The 22,760-nt window shown below is 39.4% G+C and overlaps 4 protein-coding genes and 1 non-coding gene across 6 annotated transcripts; 4 read left to right on the forward strand and 1 right to left on the reverse strand.

Annotated features, from left to right (window-relative positions):
- The first annotated feature begins 1,221 nt into the window (after positions 1-1,221).
- Positions 1,222-7,172, forward strand: txlnbb (taxilin beta b). Its single transcript, XM_067480327.1, has 10 exons — positions 1,222-1,384; positions 2,953-3,214; positions 3,533-3,624; positions 3,741-3,911; positions 5,051-5,245; positions 5,685-5,804; positions 5,899-5,973; positions 6,062-6,154; positions 6,378-6,473; positions 6,577-7,172. Exons 2-10 carry the CDS (start codon positions 2,980-2,982, stop codon positions 7,102-7,104), a joined length of 1,605 nt encoding a protein of 534 aa, XP_067336428.1. The 5' UTR covers positions 1,222-1,384; positions 2,953-2,979; the 3' UTR covers positions 7,105-7,172.
- Positions 7,173-9,968: 2,796 nt separating this feature from the next.
- LOC137101506 (afadin-like) lies at positions 9,969-11,832 on the forward strand. The gene is made up of 4 exons (XM_067479984.1): positions 9,969-10,064; positions 10,735-10,927; positions 11,187-11,293; positions 11,449-11,832. Exons 1-4 carry the CDS (start codon positions 9,969-9,971, stop codon positions 11,578-11,580), a joined length of 528 nt encoding a protein of 175 aa, XP_067336085.1. The 3' UTR covers positions 11,581-11,832.
- Positions 11,833-11,852: 20 nt separating this feature from the next.
- On the forward strand, positions 11,853-19,473 carry LOC137101732 (afadin-like). The gene is made up of 17 exons (XM_067480468.1): positions 11,853-11,886; positions 12,155-12,360; positions 12,512-12,657; positions 13,150-13,244; positions 13,390-13,661; positions 14,151-14,294; positions 15,330-15,528; positions 15,652-15,743; positions 15,849-15,935; positions 16,015-16,080; positions 16,160-16,233; positions 16,411-16,529; positions 16,611-16,769; positions 16,862-16,956; positions 17,349-17,489; positions 17,620-18,500; positions 19,380-19,473. Exons 1-17 carry the CDS (start codon positions 11,853-11,855, stop codon positions 19,471-19,473), a joined length of 2,904 nt encoding a protein of 967 aa, XP_067336569.1.
- dusp23b (dual specificity phosphatase 23b) lies at positions 18,921-21,863 on the reverse strand. 2 transcript variants are annotated; one of them, XM_067479985.1, is made up of 3 exons: positions 21,398-21,863; positions 20,400-20,679; positions 18,921-19,999 (listed from the first exon to the last, which is right to left on the reverse strand). In XM_067479985.1, the coding sequence occupies exons 2-3, from the start codon at positions 20,667-20,669 to the stop codon at positions 19,814-19,816; spliced, it is 456 nt and encodes a 151-aa protein (XP_067336086.1). In that variant the 5' UTR covers positions 20,670-20,679; positions 21,398-21,863; the 3' UTR covers positions 18,921-19,813. The 2 variants fall into 2 exon arrangements, with proteins under 2 accessions (XP_067336086.1, XP_067336087.1); XM_067479986.1 differs by lacking the exon at positions 21,398-21,863 and adding an exon at positions 20,911-21,391.
- Positions 21,864-21,920: 57 nt separating this feature from the next.
- Positions 21,921-22,003, forward strand: trnal-cag (transfer RNA leucine (anticodon CAG)). The gene has a single exon. It is a non-coding gene; the product is annotated as a tRNA-Leu (tRNA).
- The last annotated feature ends 757 nt before the right edge of the window (positions 22,004-22,760 follow it).

A 22,760-nucleotide genomic window follows, 5' to 3' on the forward strand; every position in this document is an offset into this window, starting at 1 on the left:
AAGCATTTTTAAAGGTGCACTGCTTTAAGTTTGTGTTTTCATTTGTGAAGATGTATGTAGCTTTGAGTTCATGGTTATGTACTTTTATTTGTCGTGGTGACGGTGCAGAATGCTCATAAAATGTGAAGGGAACGTGAAGCCTTTTCTTTTGCAAACAGTATGTATTCAGACTGTATTTGTGTTTTGTTTTTATTGTGTATTCATATTTACTGAACTGCATTGTGCCTCTCATGTCTATGAAATTCCCTGTAAAACACACAGAGGACAAATCATTTTACCTCTCAGCTAAGATTTTTTGAGGGAAAAAAACCTCAGTAGCCAATCTGTTGTTTAGCTATTTGCATTAAAACTGGTTAGTCAGGACGGAGTGCCTCTTTTATGCTATGGGGAATTTATTGTTTGGTGCTCTACTTTTTCAAATTAAATTCAAAATTGTTTTAAAAGAATATACTTCTAACCCAAGAATGTGTGTTGTAGCTTATTTCATGTTTTAATGGCTCCTGTGCCTTTCTCTTCTGCATAAATCACAACTGCTGGAATGAGTGCACGCAGGGTTTTCAGATGAAATCATTCACATTTTGGGGCGTATGGAAAAAACTTTCCAGAGTGAAAAAAATGGATAAACTCCTACCAGTGACATCCTCTGGTGAAAGAATATTACTACAGTCTTAACATGGAATAAGAAAAATAAATCAGTGCTTCCAAAAATAGTTCTCACCTTGAGGATAATACTCAACCTTTTTCAGGTTGCATCAAATTCAGCATCGCTGCATCATCTCAAATGTGCATCAGGACCATGGAAGGAGCATTGGGGGAGAAAAAAAAACAATATTGCATGTGTGAAGGATATATTAGGTGAGAAAATGACATTTTGCCGGCTTGGACACTCTTCCCTGGGTTGGGGGAGGAGATCTGTTGTAATTCTGACCAATCAGAGAGGCACCTAATTTTTCTCTCTCCTGCTCAGTGACTAGGGCTTGTCGGGACCATTTGTTAGAATAATGATATGGCTGTTAACAGCATCCCGGCCTAAAATAAAATTAGTAATGCACTGGTTTAAAGCAGCGGTGGCATCGCCTAAAATGGCTGCTTAAGAGCTTCACAAAGAAACCTTTAAATGACTGAGATCACACACTTAGATTTCACACTCTCCGGGTTAAATTCCTGCCATGAAAACAATCAGAAAGGGCCTATGGGTTGTGGTTGTTGTCCTAGGAAGAGACAGAGACACTGTATGTCTCTGTCCTCCCTCTCTTTGCTAAGAGTGAGCCCTACTCCCTTCGATTTATTTTGAGGTGGTCTTATCACAGCTGTTGTATCTGCGGTGGCAGCTTGTCCGAGCCCTTCAACACTCTTCCCTTTCCCCTTCTGGCCTTTGGTCCTGGTAAGACCCTGTTTGCTTCTTACTCTGCTTCTCCAGAAACTTTTACACTTTTAAAATTCATAAAATAACATTAAGTTGTTTGCTTTACATGTTTTTTGATTCTCTTTGTATTCTTAGTAGGTTTGTTTGAATTTGATGGTCTTTTAAAGCTTATAAAGTTTGTTGGGAAAAAAAAAAGATCATTTCCACTTAGTCATTTAGGTCATTTAATAATTTTCTCTTTAATATTTTGGAATTTCTCTAGTTTCTGTGTACAACTTCTTCTTCTCCAGTGAAGAAATCATTGATGTTCTTACCTACAGTCATTTATTTTTAGTTCAATTTACACTTGGACCTCTGCTTCTTTTAAAAACGTTGAATATAGATGGGGTTGCTTATGTAACATCAATGTTTTTGATAGTTGGAAAATGCAGCTTTTGCATGCACAACCACTGACACTGACATAAATAAGAGTGGATAAGAAATAAATAAATAACTTGACCATATTAAGAAGTTCTTAAAATAGCGCCTGGGGTCTGGAACAGGTGCCATGCAGTCTGCTTGTGAAAGCACAGGCAGTGTGAAGGCTGCACTAATTTTTGCACGTAAACAGGCTCTGTGTGTGAGCCTGTTTGGCACAAGACAGAAACAAACAGGTAATATGATGTGTATGACTTCTGTCAATGTTGTACACTAATGAGCTTTACTGTCATCTAATTTGACTGGGGTTGAATTACTTTTTTGCCCACCCCACCCCACCCCACCCCCCAATGTCTATATCCTAATACAATCATTTTTTTAAAAAATCGTTCAAGCACTGGATGTTTGTTAAAACCTTAATTTTAAAACATTATTTTTGAGGCAGATACTGACATTGATACCTTGCAGTTTAAAACAGAATGTTAGGAGATATGTTATTTTTCCATAAACACTGTTTTAATACCATGTTTTTGACAAGTATCACTTACAATTGCACATGAGGGCATTAAAGCTGCAGCTAAAAATTATATTCAATATCAATTAATTCATTATTGTTACAGCTCATTGTTTATGCAAAAAGCTAGCATCAGCTGATACACATGACTGCTGATTCATTCTAGATTATTCGAAGTTTTCTTCGAGGTCACAGAGGGAAAAGCACAGGTGTACAGTAAATGTAACTGCAGAGAATGGTGAAGGCTTTAGAGCGTCATTCATGTTTTTAGTAACACCTGAGCTTTTTGCACAAATTAGAGAATATCTCATAAAAAAAAAAAAAAGGACTCTTACAAATTTGTTTATTTAGCCTTAAATTGTATTGTTCAGTTGTGCAGGTCACTGATTAGTAGTGCATTAAAGTAGTCACGGCATTCAAAAGGCAAAGATAACCTGTTTTTGAGAAAATCTAAAGATACTAAAAATTAATAACTTTAAATGTCTGGATGGATGCTTGCTAAGATGTGGGTGTATAATTAAGAAAAAGACATATTTCCTCTAAATAGCTATTGTACTTACAATATGGAGCAATAATGTCAAAACATGGTGGCACTTATAAGAGAGAAAACTCACTTATCAATTCCTAGAATGAGATGAAGTTTGTCTTCCTTCAGTCCCTCACAGAAACCTAACTCACAATAATGGAGACTTGTCAGGAGAACTGCCCTGAGCCCATGCGTCCTGAGGCGTCACTAGCTGAGGGTCCGCACATTGACCTGACAGAAGACCTGGACCAGCGGCTGGAGGACATTATTAGCACCTATCAGGCTGCCGAGATTCTCGCTGATCCAGAGGACACAGAGGAAGTAGCAAACGTCAAAGAGGCAGACAGCCGCAAGGAACAGAAGCTGGAAAAGAAGATGCTCAAAAACCTAGGTGCTTTGTTTTTTCTTTCAAAGCCTTACAAATTTTAGCTGAGGTGGGTTTCTTTCTGCTCAGTCAGCAAAAATCCAAATACTGAAACTGATATCAGAGATATATTGCATGTAAGTGCAACCACTTGCAACAGACGTGCAGGTAAAACAGTATTTCCTGTTATGGTTTGCTTCAACTTCCTTTCAATCCCAACATATTTTCTGTGGTAAATAACTTTACATTTACATCTGACAAATCTGGTAAATCTGGCTCACATCCTGCTCCAGGGTGACAACCCGACTGCTGATGTTTAACTTCCAATTCCATGTGGCTTTTTAGGAAAGGAAGCTATGCTGCTTATGCAAAGTTTGAACAAACTCGAAGCCCCAGAACAAAAACTTGAGGCCATCATTAAGAAACACGCTCAGCTGGTGAGTGTAAAATGACTCAAGGCAACCATATATAAAACGAAAACACACAAATGGTATTCAGGAAAGATTTCTTCCCTTTAATGGATAAACGCTGTATACTCTGTGTACCTTTGCAGTTAGAGGAGCATCGCAGTGATCAGAAACAACTAAAGGTTCTACAGAAGAAGTTGCTGCAAGTAATGAAGGAGAAGGACCAGCTGCAGAGTGAACACAGTCGGGCTGTGCTAGCTCGCAGTAAACTGGAAGGACTCTGCCGGGAGCTGCAGAGGCACAACAAGACCCTAAAGGTATTAACACTCATGTCAGTCTGTTCTTTGAGGTGTAGTAGCTGTATTGTTTAGGAATAATTGACACCTAAATCAAATCTCATACAAGCAAGTTAAATTTGTCATGTACTGTTGACATTTGGTACCAGGTGGTGTCACCATATGTTGTGCTCTGCAGGAGGAGATGTCAGCTGGCTACAAAGATCAGAAACACACACACACAAACACACACACACACACACACACACACACACACACACACACACACACACACACACACACACACACACACACACACACACACACACACACACACACACACTTTCTAAAGATACTTGATATACCACAGCAAAAAGATTGTACTACATTTCTATTGGCTGTTAAGGAATTAGCTTTTAATATACATTATATGATATTTTGTAGAAGTCTGAACAAGCCAGTTTGACACTGTCAACTCTACATTGCAGAGGTTTAGAGTATTTTAATTAAAAAATATCGATAAAATGTTTAGTTTAAAGGTGGATTAACATTTAACATCTGAAATTATTTCTAAAAGAAAGTCATGAAAAAAAATTCTTAAAATAACGTAATATTAGGTATAGAAGTATTGAACTACCAACTAACTGGCATTTTCATAATTGACCCATTAACAGATTGTTTCTCAATCAACAACTTACATGTTATAAAATGTCAAAAAACTGACTTTAAACTGCTGGGTTTGTTTATTCACAATTTCAAACTTCAAGAATTCCCATGAGCATTGAGTACGACAAAAAAGCAGCGGAGGGCCTGGAAATCCAGCAGCAAAACGTGAATCAATTATCAAAATTATTTCTTTTTCCACTATAAAAATGTAAGTTATTCATTGTAATGCTAGAGCCTATATAGTGAAGAAATTGTCACTAGACCAATGATACAACTACCTAGTGAGCCCTTCAGGCTGTGGCATGTCTGCCAATTAGAGCAGCAACTAATTAACTGAGAAGCTAGCGATGTAAAACAACAAACTGAGCTGTTCACTGTTCACAGGTTGAACGGAGAGAATGAAAAGTGCATGGACACCTGGGAATTATATAAAACCATCAGTATATATCCTGTAACTGCGAATGCCACTTGTACAGTGTGGGTTTTGAACTCTAACATTCACCTTTGAAATAAAGGAGGAGACCCTGCAGAGGTGCAGGGAGGATGACCTCAAGAGGAAAGAGATCACCACCCACTTCCAGGGGACCCTTAGTGAGATTCAGGCCCAAATCGAGGAACACAGCAGCCGCAACACCAAGCTGTGCCAGGAGAACAGCGCTCTGGCAGAGAAACTAAAGGGGCTCATATCCCAATACGACCAGCGAGAGGCGGTATGGATCCTGCCACATATGTATAATGATTTCTGAATTTAGAGTCATACATTTTCTGGGCAGTTATGGGAAGGTCCATTTAAAACTAGTATTTGTCCTAGTATTGGATTTTGTTTTTTGAACAGATGCTGTCGTGCCTCAACAATTACATTTTGAATATCAATGTATAAATGTTTAAAGTAAAATAACAAGTAGTGCTTCTTTAACATCACCTGAAAAGTAGGTGAATTCAAGCAGAAGAAAACACTGCTGGACTTATGTAAAACCACACATCTGCGTTGTGTGACTATAAAATGCATGAAATATTTGCAAATTTTATCCATGTCTTATATTTATTAGTTACAGTAGTTCTGTTTTATGTAGCGAAAGCTGCTTGAGCAAGAAACTAAACAGCTTTTTGTGTGAAAACAACTCATAAATTCCCCTGAATGTCTTCCAGAACCTGGAAAAGGTCTTCAAACACAGAGATCTGAAAGAAAAGCTGCTGGAAACCAAACTCACACAGGCAAACATGATACTGAAGGAGGCAGAGGAGAGACACAAGCTGGAAAAAGAGCATGTACGTTCTATATATCAGATCTGTCAAGTCAGGTATTTGAATAACACATCTGCACTAACAGTTTTTTATCATGGAACATTTGAATATTCCACAGCTGCTAAAACAGGCGGCAGACTACAAATTGCAGTTTAAATTTCTGAAGGAGCAAGAAACTGAAATGAAGAGCCAGGTACAGTAACAGGGCATAATGGGCAAAATTGGCACGTTTGTCTACCTCTGTAGAAGCATTTAAAATGCTTTTCTCACATTCCTCTCAGCTCGATATGTACTCCAAGAAGTTTGACGAATTCCAGGGCACCGTATCAAAGAATAACAGTGTCTACAGCAGCTTCAAACAGGACATGGACAAAGTAAGACACAATATTTCAAGTCAACCTAGAAATAATGAATATATCACGTTGTTTATCTACAAACAAAAAAAAAATGATCAAAACAAGAATAAGAGAAGAAAAGTCCCATGAGATTTACAGTAACACTTCAAAAAATGTGATCTCTGACACGCTTTTGTGCCAACTATTTTTAAAAAGTTACTTTGATTGTGTGTGGCGTAACGTGATTTGTTGTGTGATGTAGATGGCCAAGAAAATGAGAAAGCTGGAGAAGGAGTGCCAGTCATGGAAGACTCGCTTTGATGCCTGCAACAAGAATCTCATTGACATGGTGGCAGATGTAAGAAAACATTTTTCTTCAGTTATTAATGCCAAGATTCGCTTTTAGTGACTGTAGAGCCAAAAAGACCAATACGCCCCCCTTCCTTTTATTTTGTTTACAGAAAGCAATAAAAGAAAAGGAATTTGAACTTATCACCATCAAGAACCAGAAGCTTGAGAATCTATGCAGGGCTTTGCAAGAGGAGAGGAAGGGTCTATATGAAAAGGTGCAAGGAGCGGATGGTCCACCAAATGTCAGCACTGCTGAACCAACAGAGAAGAAGGTCTCTGAAGTTCAAGAGACTCCAAAAGATGCTAAAGATGATCCCCCAGCAAAGAACACTGCAGCCCCTATCACTGCTGCCCCCGCTGGGCCCCCATCACACGAAACTCTACTGACCAATGAACTGGCTACTCTGAAAGCTGAGCAGACCCGTCTGAAGGAGATTGCAGGTTCTTTCATTATCTCGCATTTTACAACAGAGGAAACGGTCAGTCAATCAAAAGTTAGTCAATCACATGGACTCTCTGAGGGCGACCAGGAGCCAGAGGAGACCCAGGTAGAGGAGAGCAATGGCAAACACCTCCAAGAAGTGGAGGATGAAGAATACCAAAAGCAGAGAGATTTGAAAATGGAGTCCGTTGATTAATGCTGCAAATGCTGTGAAAAAGAAAGTCGGTTTGTGTAAGATTCATAGCAATAAAAAGACAAACACTGGCTGTGTGTTTATTGTTTGATCTTGAGGGGCATTATAGATGCACTTTTTCTAACAAACACAGATCAAAATGTTAAGATCATTTTGACAGCCTTCCTTATTTTCTAGGAAATATTTTTGGCTTCCCTTGTTACAGTGAGAAAACCTGTGAGACAATGCTGCCTACTCCACAGCTCATACCACTCCTGTTTGATTATGAAGTATCTAATTCTTGCTTAAAATCTCAAATCCTTATTTGTGGTGGTCTGGTGTAAAGCTGCATATTCTATGAAATTATCACAGATACACACTTAAACAGAAAATGGCTGAAGGAGCGGAGTTGACTGCAGTCTCTCGTGTAAAAGCTCTCAGTTTTTGTTGAACAATGAAAATTGAAAAGCTTCAGTACTTTAATGCACCAATGTTTAATTTCTCTCATGATATTGATCTTTCTATTTTCAATAACAGATTATAAGCTTAATAAGTGTTTAAGTGGTCAGGCACAAAAAGAGCAAGTGGACTAATCAGGGGTCAACTGTGTGAAGTTGATTTGATTATCTATGCCATTGTGTGGGGGGCCTAAAATCATAATTCTCTATGAAACTTCTCATTTAAACAACATAAACACAGTAATTGGCCGTGTACAATATGTGACTGAGTTAGTAAATGTAATGTGAAGTTACTTCCTGTTGTGTACCTGCACCATCTTGTGATCTATGCAGTCTGTCCTGCTACAGCACTTAGAATGGGTAACAATTATGAGTTATGGAAAATACATTAAAACAAAGTGCTATGAGAATAAATGTTTCTACTTCATGAGGCTAAAGTGCAACAAAGGACAAATGTGGAAGAACTCCGTCTTTACCATCTTTATCAAAATCCTAGATAAGGCTGCTCAGCATGTTAGCAGAACATGTTTTGCTAAAAAAGCTAAAAAGCTTCAATTTGGCTTAAAAGTTGTTAAATCATTCAATTTTCATGTACACAGGAAGAGATGAAAAGTAAAAAACGGGACCCTACTTGGAGAAATTAAATTGCAATAAAAACAAATGTTATTTTAAAAAACTAATAATAAATACAAGAGGAGGTTTGCAGTTGCTCTATGATCTGCTAATTTACAAGCCGGCAAACTGCCAGTAATACTGGCAAAGGTATGGCAGCATTTCTCTGACCTACCATGACAGCAGCTGTGACCTACTTTGGCAACGCTTTTTAGAATTACGATAGAACTCAACAACAGAAAGGTGAGGGGGATCCTAACAAGATGGCCCCAACACCCCCTAACAGTTAATATGGCATGATGTCAACTAAATACTCTCTTTTAAACATTGTTCTATTGCTTTAAAACAAAGACTGCAAATAATGGGAAATCTCACTGCCACCATTACATTTGAGACATACTGCTTTGTAAATGAGATAAATATCCTCCTTTTTATTAACTAGAGTCATGTTCCCAGGGTTCACAAAGAGGATCCATGTGTGTAGGAGCCTTTCTCTGAATGCAAGTTGGGGTCCAAACAAACAAACAAACAAACAAACAAGCAAACAAGCAAACAAACAAGAACAGATCCAGATGAAGAGATAAAAATAATAGCCAGTCCAAAATATATTCAAATCCAAAGGAGAAAAAAAATTAAAAAAAAATTATATATATATATATATATATATATATATACACACACACACACACACACACACACACACACACACACATATACATACATATACACACGTGTATGTATGAAGTAGTATGTATATAGTAGGTGGAACTACGGCTACATTAGCATGTTCTACATGCTAAATTTCTAAAATCACAGGAATCCATTTTGGGCAGCCACTTAAAATATTTTTAAATATTAAAAAAAACAATTATGTAACATTGACATGATCATCTACTTACAAATAAACAGATAGATATAAATAAACTGAATAATATTGATGGGCTTCAGCCTTGTATTTGTTTGTCAAATTCATTTCATAGCAGAAACCTTAATAAGTCACTTGCTCTTAAATGTGTCTTCTTTCCATTTTCCAGCATGCAGACATGCAAGAATAGTCTTAATTGTTCTGTTTTTGTGCTATACTAGACCTAATTGACGGTTGGTTTTGTAAAGACTTTTGTTCCATTGTAGATATACCCCGAGCTTTAGGGCAGCCAACAAAAGCTGCCCCACATACACAATGCTGAATGAATGGGACAACATGTAACCATAAATTGTGTTGAAAATCACTGGCATGCCTGAGAAGTGGGATTCCCTCAAGCGTGAATATCCATGTCGCTGCAAAAAAAGGAAGATGGAACTCTCTAATGGTTGCTGAAAATGTCTGAGACTGCTGCACAGTATCAGAATCACAACATTAACTTTGCAGTAGGGTTAAAATAAACTTATTGTATCAAATACATATAAATGGGTAAAAGTACATGAGTTGCACCAGCAAAGATCCTATAGCGAGAACTCAAGGCCTTTGGTCACTAACAAAGACAAGGTGACAGAAATTGGGTCTATAAATGTGGGAATTACTAGCTTGTGAGACACATATTCCTAAAAAAAAAAAAACTGTTCACATAACAAAAATCCAGTGACCCATTAAATGAGAGCAGGGGGGTGATGGGACTTTGGGGGGGGGGGGGGGGGTTATGTGAGGATGAAGTAGGCAATTATGTTTAAGAATGCACTGCACAGTGAAAAGAGTTTAATGGAGAAGAAGGGCAGAGGTCTTAAATGATAGGAGAGATAACTTTTTTTTGGTCAAAGCTTGTTCCATAAACAGCTGATCAGGCAAAAAATTTGAGGTTGACGTTGAGGTTAATTGACAAAATGTCAAAGGAGGAAGAAAGAGCGAAATTAGCCAGAGTCATCAGACAGTGGAATAACAACAGACTGGACCTGTTTGAGATAAGCCATCCTGATGAGGTGAGTTGACTGCAGACAGGTTTTAGTTCGATTAATCTTCATTCTGTCTATGATGGTCACTTCTAAAGTTTTAAATGCATCTTTAAATGCCGTTTTTATACTAATTTAACATTCATTCTAACAAACATGTTTTCTACTCGGTCACTTAATCAATGGAACAGATGAAAATCAGTCAACAACTGGTTTGATTGATTCTAGTAAAATTGCAGAACATTATATAAGAGCAAGTAGCCATGTTTATAGTCCCACTTGGGTCACCGTTGCTAAACACGTTAAGCCTGCACCCTCATTGCTCTAATGCACTGAAATTGAAGGGTCAGTGCGCCCTATTTAATCCAAACAGAATTTGTAAAATGCTTTGTCTTATATATATTGTGACTCTACTAATGAGCGTTTGATTGGTTTGACACAGGAAGAGCAAGCAGAGAAACTAAGGGTCAACTCTATAAAGTTTATTTGTATAATTCATATTTCCTGGTATCAGGCAGGAACAAGAAAACACTTGAGTGTATGACAACCTTTTCATCTTTGTTTTATGAAAGCTTTTTAAAATTTAAAGCAGCATTTGATGTAGGGGAATATTAGCTTTTACATTATCAAAACAACTTTCAACTTCTTTTCCTGTTTCTTATTTTAGTATTTGTCCAATTTCTTTTTTGACTTGTGTTAGAACCTGGAGTTTCATGGTGTGATGCGCTTCTGCTTCGCGGATCACGATGGAGGAAATGTGGCCACGAAGTGCATGCGTGTTTGCAGCAAGTCTTCAACTCATGAGGTTATCGAAACACTTGCTGAGAAGTTCAGGCCCGATATGAAAATGCTGACAACTAGTTATTCCCTGTATGAGATCCATGCCAATATGGGTAAGCACTTGAATAAAGTAGGCGAAGGTAAACACCATCCAGTTACAGAGTACGATTCCTCCTCTTCCCCTTCTCTCATGAAGGACAGAGCTGATGGTCGATTAGTTGAGTCCGGAAAACTTACAACAAATCTGTTTACCCTCTAAAATATGAAGACATGCTGCTTTAGTGTGTCTAATAAATAATGAAGACTGTGTGATTTTACTTTGTCTAGCCGTTTGTCGTTCTCTGACAATCTGTATGTTTGACGTGATTTCAGAGCGTAAATTGAATCTGGATGAGAGACCCCTGGTTGTGCAATTAAACTGGAGCTCAGACAACAGAGAAGGACGTTTTGTGCTCAAGAAAGAGCAACAGGGTTCACAGGTGTACTGAATCGAATATGCTTTACTGACATGATTTAAACAGTTCTGTATACATTTTCAGGTTATCTGCCAGTTGACATTTGTTTGATAATTTAGCCTGCAATTTCATTCACTCAGACACTATCTCATGCCCTGTGTATGTGTTAAACAACAAAGGAAAACTGCCATGAGAAGCAGAAAGGAGGCATGATTGAAAACTTTAGGAGGACACTGTCCAGGAAAGATAAAAAGACAGAGAAGAAGAAAACTAAATCGACTGACCGGTTTGCAGGAGATGAGAATGGGTAAAAATATGTCATTGTTCCCTATCATTATTTATTCACCAGACTAGCGGCCCCAGGCCTACTTTACCTAACTGTCAGAATAACATCCAACCCTTTTAAAACGAACAACCAGGTCAAATGAAAAGCCCCTAAACAACACCAACAAGAAAATCCAGCACTGCACAGACAACAAAAAGCAGCAGTGGCACGCTGCCCAGGGTAAGTCATCTGCAAATTGTACCAAATATAGAAAGGAATAATGTACTTGTATGTACTTTGCACGTTTTCACCATAGGAATGTGTGTCTTCAAATCAGTGAGGAGTTTAGTTTGTATCAGAACCAGGGAGACTTAAATTCTTGTTTATACATCACATATGATTTTGCTTTGCCCGAATCATTCACAAAGAGTTTTTCCTGAGTTTTCAGATTTCCCAGGATTACCAGCAGAGATTACACTGTTTGACAACTGTGAGTCTGAGATAATAAGGTTTTTCTTCGTCAGTGTTATTTTCCAGTTAAATTATTATCAGTGTTGAGTTTCCTGCCTATGCCTCTCATAATGTCCTCCTGCCCCCTGCTGGTGTCTTTCACATTTCAGTGGAGGAAGCCTTCCTGTCTGCAGTAATAAATTACACCAACAGCTCCACACTTCATTTCAAGCTCTCACCTGCATATATCCTCTATGCTGTGGGACGCTTTGCTCTCCAACAGAGTTCCGCACGAGCCTCTTCGCCATCAGGACTCACACACAGTGTAACCTGGATCACAAGCCAAATGGTGGCCATGATAGGGCAGGTCATCCAGGCAAGTCCAGAAACGCTTGTTACACTTGTGTTATTAAATAAATGACCTAGATTAGAAGTAAAGTGAGAAACTAGTTGTTAAAAACAAGTGATGCTAACAATCACAATGCGACAAAGACATCGGTTTACAAAACTGGCCGCTTACCTTTCAGAAGCAGCAGACCATTGCTGGGGCTCTGGCCTTTTGGATGGCCAACTCCTCGGAGCTGCTAAACTTCTTCAAGAATGACAAAGACCTTTGCCCGCTTACAGGGCAGAGTCAGCTGGATCTGTCCCACCAGGTGCACAGAGCTTACAGGTAAAACAACACGCATTAAAAATTGAGTTACTCTACTATGAACAATAATCAAAATGATATCTGAATCTGCTCAACCTGCCCTATTAGCTTTTATCCTCCAATAGCCCATGCAGGTTCCAATCAACCAAATCTCTTTAAAAATATGTTCCCAATCCCACCCTGAGCTCCCCCAGCCCAACCCATACAGTATACACAGGCAGTCCAACACTGCTACTGCACTTCAACACGCATTTTTATTGTCTTGTGGAAGTGCTGAAACTATTAATGTGTTAGTTACGCACAGGAAATGTCACTGTTTCATGACATTTTAAACACTTATAAAGAGCTAAAAAAGTTTGCATACCGAAAGCCACAGACATTTTTATTTAGAGCAAAGCACGGCGAATACATTATTTATTACTGTGAGCCGACTGACTTCTACCTGTGTAATAAGTTTTGCTGCACTGTATCATATTAGACTATGTTTTGATATGGGCCTTTTATTCCACACAGATGCCTTCGACAATGTCTACAGAACGAATTATTGAAGCACTTGCCAACTTTTCTGATTGATCCTGAACAACATGGTCCTCTGCCAGCTGGTATAGGTAAACATTCATTCGTTTAATACTTATACATCGACTAAATATTTCAGTAGTACGCCATGCACTTCCTACAGAACAAGTCACTTCCTTTATAAAACACAATCCCGAAGCCCTAATAACACTTCGTTAACAGTCATGTCTCATACAGAGATGGTCCTCAACGTCCTGATGAACACCATGTCGCTGTTACGCCGGTGTCGGGTCAACCCTGCCCTCACCATCCAGCTCTTCTCCCAGCTCTTTCATTTCATCAGTGCTTGGCTCTTCAACCAGCTGATAAGCCCAGAGGCCAACGTTCATGGCCTGCGATCCCATTATTGGGGAGCTGCTCTTCGTCAGAGGCTCACTGCCATTGAGGCCTGGGCAGAGAGGCAGGGCCTGGAGCTGGCTGCTGACTGCCACCTGGGACACATCATGCAGGTCTTTCAATGCAGATCACATCTTAATCCAGATTAGACTGGGCTTTTACGAAAGGTTGGATCATAGTATTTTAATAGCCAGGTACAGACGGACCTCACTTGTCAAGAATGGCATAATTATAATCAAACTCTCTTTTTCGAACAATGTCTTTTGTCTTACTATTTTATTATGGTCTAAATGCTGTTTTAAAGTAGATAATCTCTACTCAACTCAAGATAAACATGACATATGCTGCACACATACACTGCATTCCCGCTATTCGGTGGTGATTGTTCAATTAAGGTTTAAAAATAAAAAATAAAAAAGACCTTTTCAGTTGAATATGGGCAAACAATCAAGAGGGCAACTGTTGTATTAATTTATTAAATTAGACTCTTTTTGATATAATCCCTTAACTTGCATGTGCTTTGCTGGTTTTATTAACAAGAAGATTCCATTGATATTTCAGTCAGTACAAAGTGTTGAATAGCTCTACCTGATGGTTACTAGGCAACTACACTGCTGACCATGAAGAAGTACTCCATGCTCAACCTGAAGGACATCCAGAGTACCTGCTTCAAGTTGAACTCACTCCAGCTGCAGACACTACTATCCAGCTACCTCTGTGCGACCAATGAACCTTCCATCCCAACAGTGAGTACTGCTCTTCAACCCTCATGTTTCCCTTGTTTCCCCTGTTTGAAACCTTAAGTATGATAATGCTTTTTGGGACAAATGTGCCTGTCAAAATAGGTTCCATCAAGGAACAGTTGAACAATTTTGATGCAAATTATATGTCAGGCGATCAGTATAAAGACGCAACATTATGGTCTAAAGTTAGTGTCGGAGTCTAGCAGCAGCTCAGCCGTGCAGATTTAACAAAATGAATAATTAACAATGACGAATATAATCATGAATAAGATATGAAGAATAGTAAAGCGAGTTGTCACATTACCCTATTCCTTTTGGGTGAAATATTTTCTTTAATATTTCGCTGGTTTTAAGGTGCGTGAATAAAATGGGAACATGTCTATGTCCTGTGGGTGACAAAAGCCATATCAAATATCCCATTAAGCCATTATTACAGTCATTTTTTTACATGGGGAAGACAGCACTCTTTTACAATATAATTCTTCACTGGACCCTATTTTTGCAGTAAGGTCATCATGCCACCTCTCCAGCTAAAAATATGCCATTACAGACATCAACAAGCGCTAAGCAAGCGGTTTTCTATGTTACATTCGAATCTTTATATTAAACATAGCTGTAGCAGACTACAATATTTTCTTAAAATACTGTACAATAAAGTTTAGATAGAATAGCTTAAAATAAAAAAATACTTAAGTACGGGTAAAAATGTAATCAGTAACTTTTCCTCCAGTGACTACTAAATAATTAAACTGCAAAATCAATACTTTTATTACAGCATCTCCCTAATACTAATGTACAGTAATACTACAACAAATATCACAGCATCTTCATTATTATAGCAGCCATAGTACAATGGCATTACTTTAATGGTATACGTTAGCTTACCTTTACCTGAGGTCAAAGGCTATGGTCATCTAAGGCAGAGTGGACGTCCCTCCCTGGTAGTCTTGTCACTGAATGACAAATGCCCATCTATGAACTAGGACGACCTTTCCCTGAAATATTTCCACTGTTAGCCACCTGTCATCCTCGCTGCAGGATTTGATCGATGCCGTAGTGACAGCTGCACAGGCCTCAGCAGATCACCTGATTCGAAGCGAAGGACAGGACACTCAGCTGGAGGAGAGCCTCGACCTCCACCTGCCCTTCCTGCTGCCGGAGGGAGGATACTCCTGTGACACAGTGAGAGGAATCCCTCCGGGGTTTACAGAGTTTTTGGAGCCAATCTGCCAGAAAGGTATGGGATTCTGAATAGTCTGTCATATTTATTCAAAAAGTTAAAAGTCCAGCGGCGTATTCAAGACGAATGAATCTGAATTGGGTTTTTTGTTAAATATCATATAACATTCTGCTCTTCCAGGTCTGTGCGCTTTCACGTGCCACCTGAACTCCCAGGGTGACTGGACCCTGTACTTCAGTGAACAGACACCATCTGCAGAGAGCACGTATTCGGTAACTGTTGTATATGGTCCCGGATGTTTTTTTCATAATTTGGCATAAAATCCCATCAAACATTTTCGCACAACTCATATATTTTATTTTTATTTTCCTCAACAGGCACCACATAGAGAGCCGGAGATTGTGACCATCACGCTGAACAAACCTCTGAACAGTGGGATGGGGGTCAGCATCGTGGCTGCAAAGGTGAGCGCCTCATTTCGACGTGCTCACCAACTGGCAGATGTCTCAGCTAATTATTATCCCCCTCCTCATTGTGCCACAGGGAGCAGGACAGGATAACCTTGGGATCTACATCAAATCTATTGTCAAGGGAGGCCCGGCTGAAATGGTGAGAGCCAACACATAATTGATAGTGAAGTGACTCAAGGAAAGATGAAACAAATCTTGTTTGTCGCTGTTTGGTGCAGAACGGCAGGTTAAAAGCTGGGGATCAGCTCCTCGGTGTGGATGGTCAAAGCCTGATTGGCCTCAGCCAAGAAAGGTATCTACATAACAGTCTATTATACACTTGACTGGAATAAACTAAAATGTATGAAACATTTTAACAACTACAGAGGCCTTTAGTCCCGTCTTAGCCCCAAATGACAAATTTGCATTACAGCCTGTTTAATGGGGAAATCAAATAGAGAAATGATCTTATGATCTCATTTTGATTAAGGGCAGCTGCTATCATGATGCAAACTGGCCCCGTTGTGACCTTACGGGTTGCAAAGTTTGGAGCAAGCTATCACGGCCTTGGGGCCCTGCTGAGTGAACCAGCTGCAGAAAGGCCTACAGGTTAGAGCACAATATGTTAAACCATTGTGTTTTCACTTTGTCCCCCATGACCTAATTTAAACCTTCTCTTGCTTCAACAAGCCAATAAAAGCACTGCTGTGCTGAACAGTAAAGCGCTCTCACTGTACAGCGTTGTGGACCCTGGCCCCTCTGAACAGCCCTATGAAAGCAACATCGGAAAGAAAGAGCAGATAATGCAGAGAAACGGACAGCTTTATCGCTCCAGCCCCAACGTGACCAGTACGTGCACTTCTGTTTCAATCATCCCTCACTCCTGGGCACATAAAGTACATTTCTTTATGTTGATCTAATTCATTTTCTCCTTATTTCAGCCGACACTAGCCTGGTGGATGGTGATGAATCGGTTGCCCTTAGTGAGAGAGGGAAAAACATTGCTGCGGTTTCCAGTATCAACATTTGCACTGATGTGAGTTTCTTCTCAATTTGTTCGATATAAGGTCCTGTTAGTTTAACCTGAACTGTGTGTGGTGGAGGCAGTACGAGGTTTTTAAGTGGAGAAAAATGTTTTTTCTTATTAAAGGGTCTTAGGATGTTTTAAGTTGTACAACGCCTCCTGTCAAACTAATTTCGTGATAATGTTCTCTATCAATAAAATCTAAATTTGGGATCTTTTACAGTATTGATATCAACAAAAGCAAACTGTTTCCAGACCGATTTTCTCCCAATAGTTTTAGCACATTCGTTTCAGTCAGTGACATTAAGAAAACCGGAAAGATACTGGATCATTACAAAAATGTGCAGCTTTTGAGTGATCTTGTCACAAATGAAGCAATTTTGTTGAACCTTTTGCCCATTCAGACGTTTCACAGGGAATATTCGACTCTACCAAACCCTAAATCCCAGGACAAGAACATATCTGAAACCAGGCGATCACAGCAAACATTCAAATTGTCTTCAAGGCCTATAGATGGCCAAAGCTTTGATAAGAAAACCATCATGGTGAGTCTCAAAAGGCTACAAAAGCACTTCATGTTCTTCTGGCATCAACAAATGTTTTCTCACATAGAAAATTTGTATATAAGAATTCCTAGGCAATGCCACAACAATCTTTATGCATTTACCCCTCTAGCGTCAGGCGCTCTCACAGGAAAACTTGTGTATGGACACTGGACGCCCCCTGCTGGAGAAAAGGCAGATCACGTGTGAACAGCAGGACAGGAGTGCAAAGCAAACCATGAATCGCTATTCATCTTTCCCTATTCGCTCAAGTGTTTCTAGTCACGACATCCTCTCTGATAGCAGTTCTCCTACAAAACGACAGCAGGGGTCTCATACAAGTGGTGCTGGGATGTGGAGAACCCCCTTTTCAAAACTTCCAACACCGGCATCCTTGATCCAGCCAATACGCATAGACATTCCTGTAACCAGAGCAGTGCAGACACAGTTAAACCCTCCACTCTCCACCTTCCATAGTTCGTCTTTGCTGGCGGTAAATATGAGACAAACTTCTACAGTAAATGGATATAACCAGAGTCCTCAAAGCAAACATCTTCATATTTATGCATCTCCCACTTCTGCAACTAAAAACCTACCTATGCTCTTAATGCAATCACAGCAGCAAACACCCAACACACACAGGGGTCAAAGCCTCTCTCCGGCTAAACACGTTCTCTTCCGAGAACCTCCCGCTCAACGGAAGAAGGGGACAAGTCCACTGAACCAAAAAGACCCCCACGAGTTCTGTGACCCCTGGAGGAGGGAGGCTCGGGAGAAGCTGGAGAAGCAGCAGGGGCTTCAGATGGTGGAGCTCCTGCAGCAGGAGGTGCAGGAGCTTCAGGCCAAAGCACAGCGCTCTGCAGAGGAGAACAACCGACTCCTCAAACTCAACCTGGAGTGGCAGTTTCAGAAGAGGCTGCGGGAAATTCAGCAGAGCGGAGAGGAGGAAGAGGGAGATTTGGACATGATGGTTATAATACAGCAGCTGGACACACTAGCACAGGTAAAGCATCAGTGACAGATCTTGGTTAAAGGTAATATTCAACACAAAATACATAAAACAAATCAAGCTAAAGTGTATAAAACTGGAACCATAACAGGGCCTTACAATTTTACCTGGAACACATGGAGATATATTTGTTTTCAGACATTGTTATATGGGTTTACCAATGCCTATTCATTGTTTACATTAATTAAATATCCAAGATTTATCATAAGCTACATATATGACACCACAATGTCTTAATAATGAGAATATCAAAGTCACAAAAATCTAGAAATATTTATTTTGTTTCATATTTAGAACAAGAGCTGCTCTGGAGGAAATGTTGAAAAAGAGTTGAAAAAGCCAGCAGAAACTCACCTCACCCAAACAAGAGACAAGGCAAACATGGGTAAATCATTTAAAAACAAAAAGGCCATTTCATTTGTTCAAAAAAAAAAAAAAAAAAAAAAAAAAAAAAAAGTAGTAATGGTTTTTACATCTTTCATTTTATTTCAACATTTCCATGTTTTTGGCAGATCAAAGATCGAGTGGAGTGACTCAAGATGTTCAGAACATGGCATCCGAAGAGTGAGTTGTAAATTGTAACATTGAAATTCAGGCAAATCAAAAACAAGCAAAGGAGATACTGCATGTATGCAGCATATCTACCCATGATGACACACAATGTCCATGTACCATTGTGTACTAACACAAACAACATCCTATTAGTTAGTGTCACTTCCTATAACAATTAGACATTTGGAGCACTTTTTAAAAAAGTCCCTGAGTAAAATCTGCATGCTACACTCTACGTTTTAAAACCGCATGAGCTTTGTGTCCCCATAAATGTTTCCCACAATAGCATTAAAAATTCAAGTATGTCAGCTAATGATACTATTTATTTGCAGAAACCAGGAGGAGAAAATCCAGAGACCTTCGGCTCCTGAGAAGCTCACATTCAAGGAGCGTCAGCGTCTCTTCTCCCTGGCATCCAGTGCATAAATGAAGGTTTACACCTTGTAAATGAAAGGGTAACATGTTTTTTCAAAGAAAGAGTAATAGTACGATGCGAAAAGACTGTGTGCATGTCATTACCTATTACCATACCATTAGAAATGTTGATCTTAGTTCGATGCACCATGGTCATATGGTTTGTAATCTTAATATTTCAGTTTAACGTAGGGCACTTAAAATCAGTTTCGACTTTATTTGTTTGTTTTTTTTTCTTATTCCAACCCAATGAAGTATTAATTTGGAAATATAATTTAGCTACTTCTTCCCACGACTACAATTACTGTACACCTTCCACGTGTAGAATAGTATTTTAGATCTGCGGTAAAAGCTACTTGGTACGTTGATAAAACTGCACCACTGCTTTCTCTTGTTCATGAGTTTCGATTGAACCTCGCCGCAGCCGGCGAATCTCATTGATGGCGTCAATCCCTGAAATCTTCCTTGCCTTCACCAGATAGCAGGCCAGCATGGTCCCCGTTCTCCCATAGCCATGCATGCAGTGAACTCCGACGCCCTGAGGAGCCAAAACATTTCAGTGACATCAATTCTTTTTTGTTCCATCACCTGGAACCAAGCACACATTGTGGATAACTTTCTGTTTTGCAAGCAAAGCTAAAATCCATCAACGGAAAATAAAGAACAAAGAGGAGGAAAATCTGGTGTTGCAAACAATCGACTAACTAACCTTCAGTAAGAAACATGGTTCGAATGGTCTTTGGAAAAGTTGTAAGCCTGTTTATGGTGGCACTATTCTGGGGAACAGTAAGTAGTGAACGTGATGCCAAATGTTTTAAGTTACAGTTCTGTAGCCTGTGCCAGCCTACATACTAGGCTGACCTAAATCTGGAAAGCTGTGAAAGCAATTTATTAGGGATCACTCACATTACAGTCTGTCAAGTTTGTCAATATCTTACCTCCCCCTTGGAGTTTGCTTCTTCCACAACCGAGAGGAATCTGTCAATCTGGGTCGATGAAGGAGGAGTGAAGTCAGCTATCTTGAAGTGGTGCAGCTGTAACTCTGGGCATGAGTCATGGTACGGTGGTTTTCTCTCACAAAGGCAAACCAGGTGTTTGATACCATTGTCCAGCAGATACTGGTACTCGCACGTCATCCTGGGCATTGCCATTCCAGCCAACTTGCCAGGCTCAACCCAGGAAAAGTTGTGTGGAGGTAAAGAGGACATGACTGTCAAACTGGGGGAAGAAAGTCAAACATACCTGTTTAAACTTGCATATACCACTTTACCATAAAGGTTTACATACCATTAAATCACAGAATAAAACAATGAGTATCTGTCAGACTCACACAATGATATAAAACCAAGCACTGAGGCTACAAAAAGAGCAACCACAAAGTTATAGCTGTGCAAACCCTTAATAAAGTAACTTGCCTACAGCATTTTGTTTTACGGGTTTTTCCAGTACCTTTCCAACAAGTTGAACAATTCAAGCCAGACAGTTGAAGAGCCCGTGGGAAAGGCAAACACGGCAGGGATGAGACACTGTATGACTTAATCAAGCTATTTGTCTAAGCTACATTAGCATACTGGCTAGGCTAGATAGATCAGTATCTCAATACTGAGGGATTACTTGGTCACAATAATACCACAATACATCTTTCAGCTGACAGTGACTTATGTGGAAATAAAGTGTGTATGCATCATATGACTCCACCTAATTTCACTGTAGGATCGGGAACAATTAGACAAAAGTATCGTTTCTACTTCCACGTTAGCTTGCGTTGCTTGAAGCAAAGTAGTAGCAATTGGTTATTACAACCCTGAGTTTATAAACGCTGCTTATGCGAGCCACGCTAAGCGAGCTGGTCGTTTAAGACAATCACTGCATGACTATTAATATTAAAACACAGCTTGCGCTTATTATCGCTTTGGCGTCAAAATGGCTCGCTTACCGTTTTTTTGGTGATGAACAGCGTTGTACAACTTCAACGTCAAGCTGAAGCTACCTAACGCTAGCTTAGCCTAAGGTTAAGCTACTTGCTACGTTCACCGCAAAGCGGCAGAAATGAATGAGACGAACCCTGACCGTGCTCACTAAAAGTTAATAAAAAATGCCGCAACTTCATTATACAACCGAGGGCAGCTTAAGTCTTTTGCAATGCTAGGTGGGGCAGTGCATTAGTAAAGCCTACTAGCCGATCTATCAGGCTGGAAAACAGCTGTCATTACAGATCTGCTCAAGAAAAACAAACGGAACTAAGTAACTAGCGTGTTTTAAGTAAGGCTATCTTATTTTGAATTGACTTAATTAGCTTCATGAGCAGAAATCATTGTTGCACCGGTTCCACAGTGATTCTTGTCAATCTTAATCCACTGATCAAAGGTTTTCGCCTGTTAAGTGTGACAAAGTTATGACAGTTGAAGGTGACGGGTTTGATGAGGATTATTACAGAGTCGACCCCCCTCGCTCGCTAAGTCAGGATGGCCGAGCGGTCTAAGGCGCTGCGTTCAGGTCGCAGTCTCCCCTGGAGGCGTGGGTTCGAATCCCACTTCTGACAATAACTTTTTTTTTTAATGTTAAGTTTTATGCTATATTAAATGTTACTGTAGTTTAAAAATTGGGTAGAAATTGGGGAGGGTTGCGGGGCATCTGGCGTAAAAACTGCCAAATCAACAATAAAAAATTATAAATATTTAATGTTACTGTAGTTTACTGCCGTTAACTATACACACATATACATGCTATTATATACCACAGTACTACTGTGCAACGCCATTTATGTTCATTGTATTTACTGTGGTACTTCTTTGGGTACTGTTTTAGTAGTATGAAATGTAACACTCATATTTATACAGATCTACCTCCTAAAGTAGAAGCAAATTCAACAAACCCATTTTTGAAATACTTTTAGTTTGGTAGCAGCTAAATCCAGTTACTTTTCTACTGTTAAACAAATATAATGTTTTGTAGTATCACAAATCTGAACTAAAAATGATGTTTTTGTTAAAATGCCCTTTTAATACCTGTTTAATTTTTTTCGAACTAGAAACTACATTTTGGCTGTAGCATTATATTCAGTGTACAGTGTCTTTAACGCTTAAAATGAGAATTGTTGTCAGATAACATGTATCATCCCTGCAGTTGCCCTTAAACTACCTGTAGAGGGCGCAACATCTTCCTGCTTGTACAGTATATGAGTTAATTAGCCACTTAGAGCTGCAGGATCCCTGGCTGAAACAATTTTTTTTTTTTTTCAGAAATGTATGCAGGCAAGAACTAATCAAAACCAGACAATTTAGAAATGAATGCTATTG

The sequence above is a fragment of the Channa argus genome, chromosome 16 (assembly GCF_033026475.1).
Source record: "Channa argus isolate prfri chromosome 16, Channa argus male v1.0, whole genome shotgun sequence".
In the NCBI taxonomy this organism is placed as follows: Eukaryota; Metazoa; Chordata; class Actinopteri; order Anabantiformes; family Channidae; genus Channa; species Channa argus.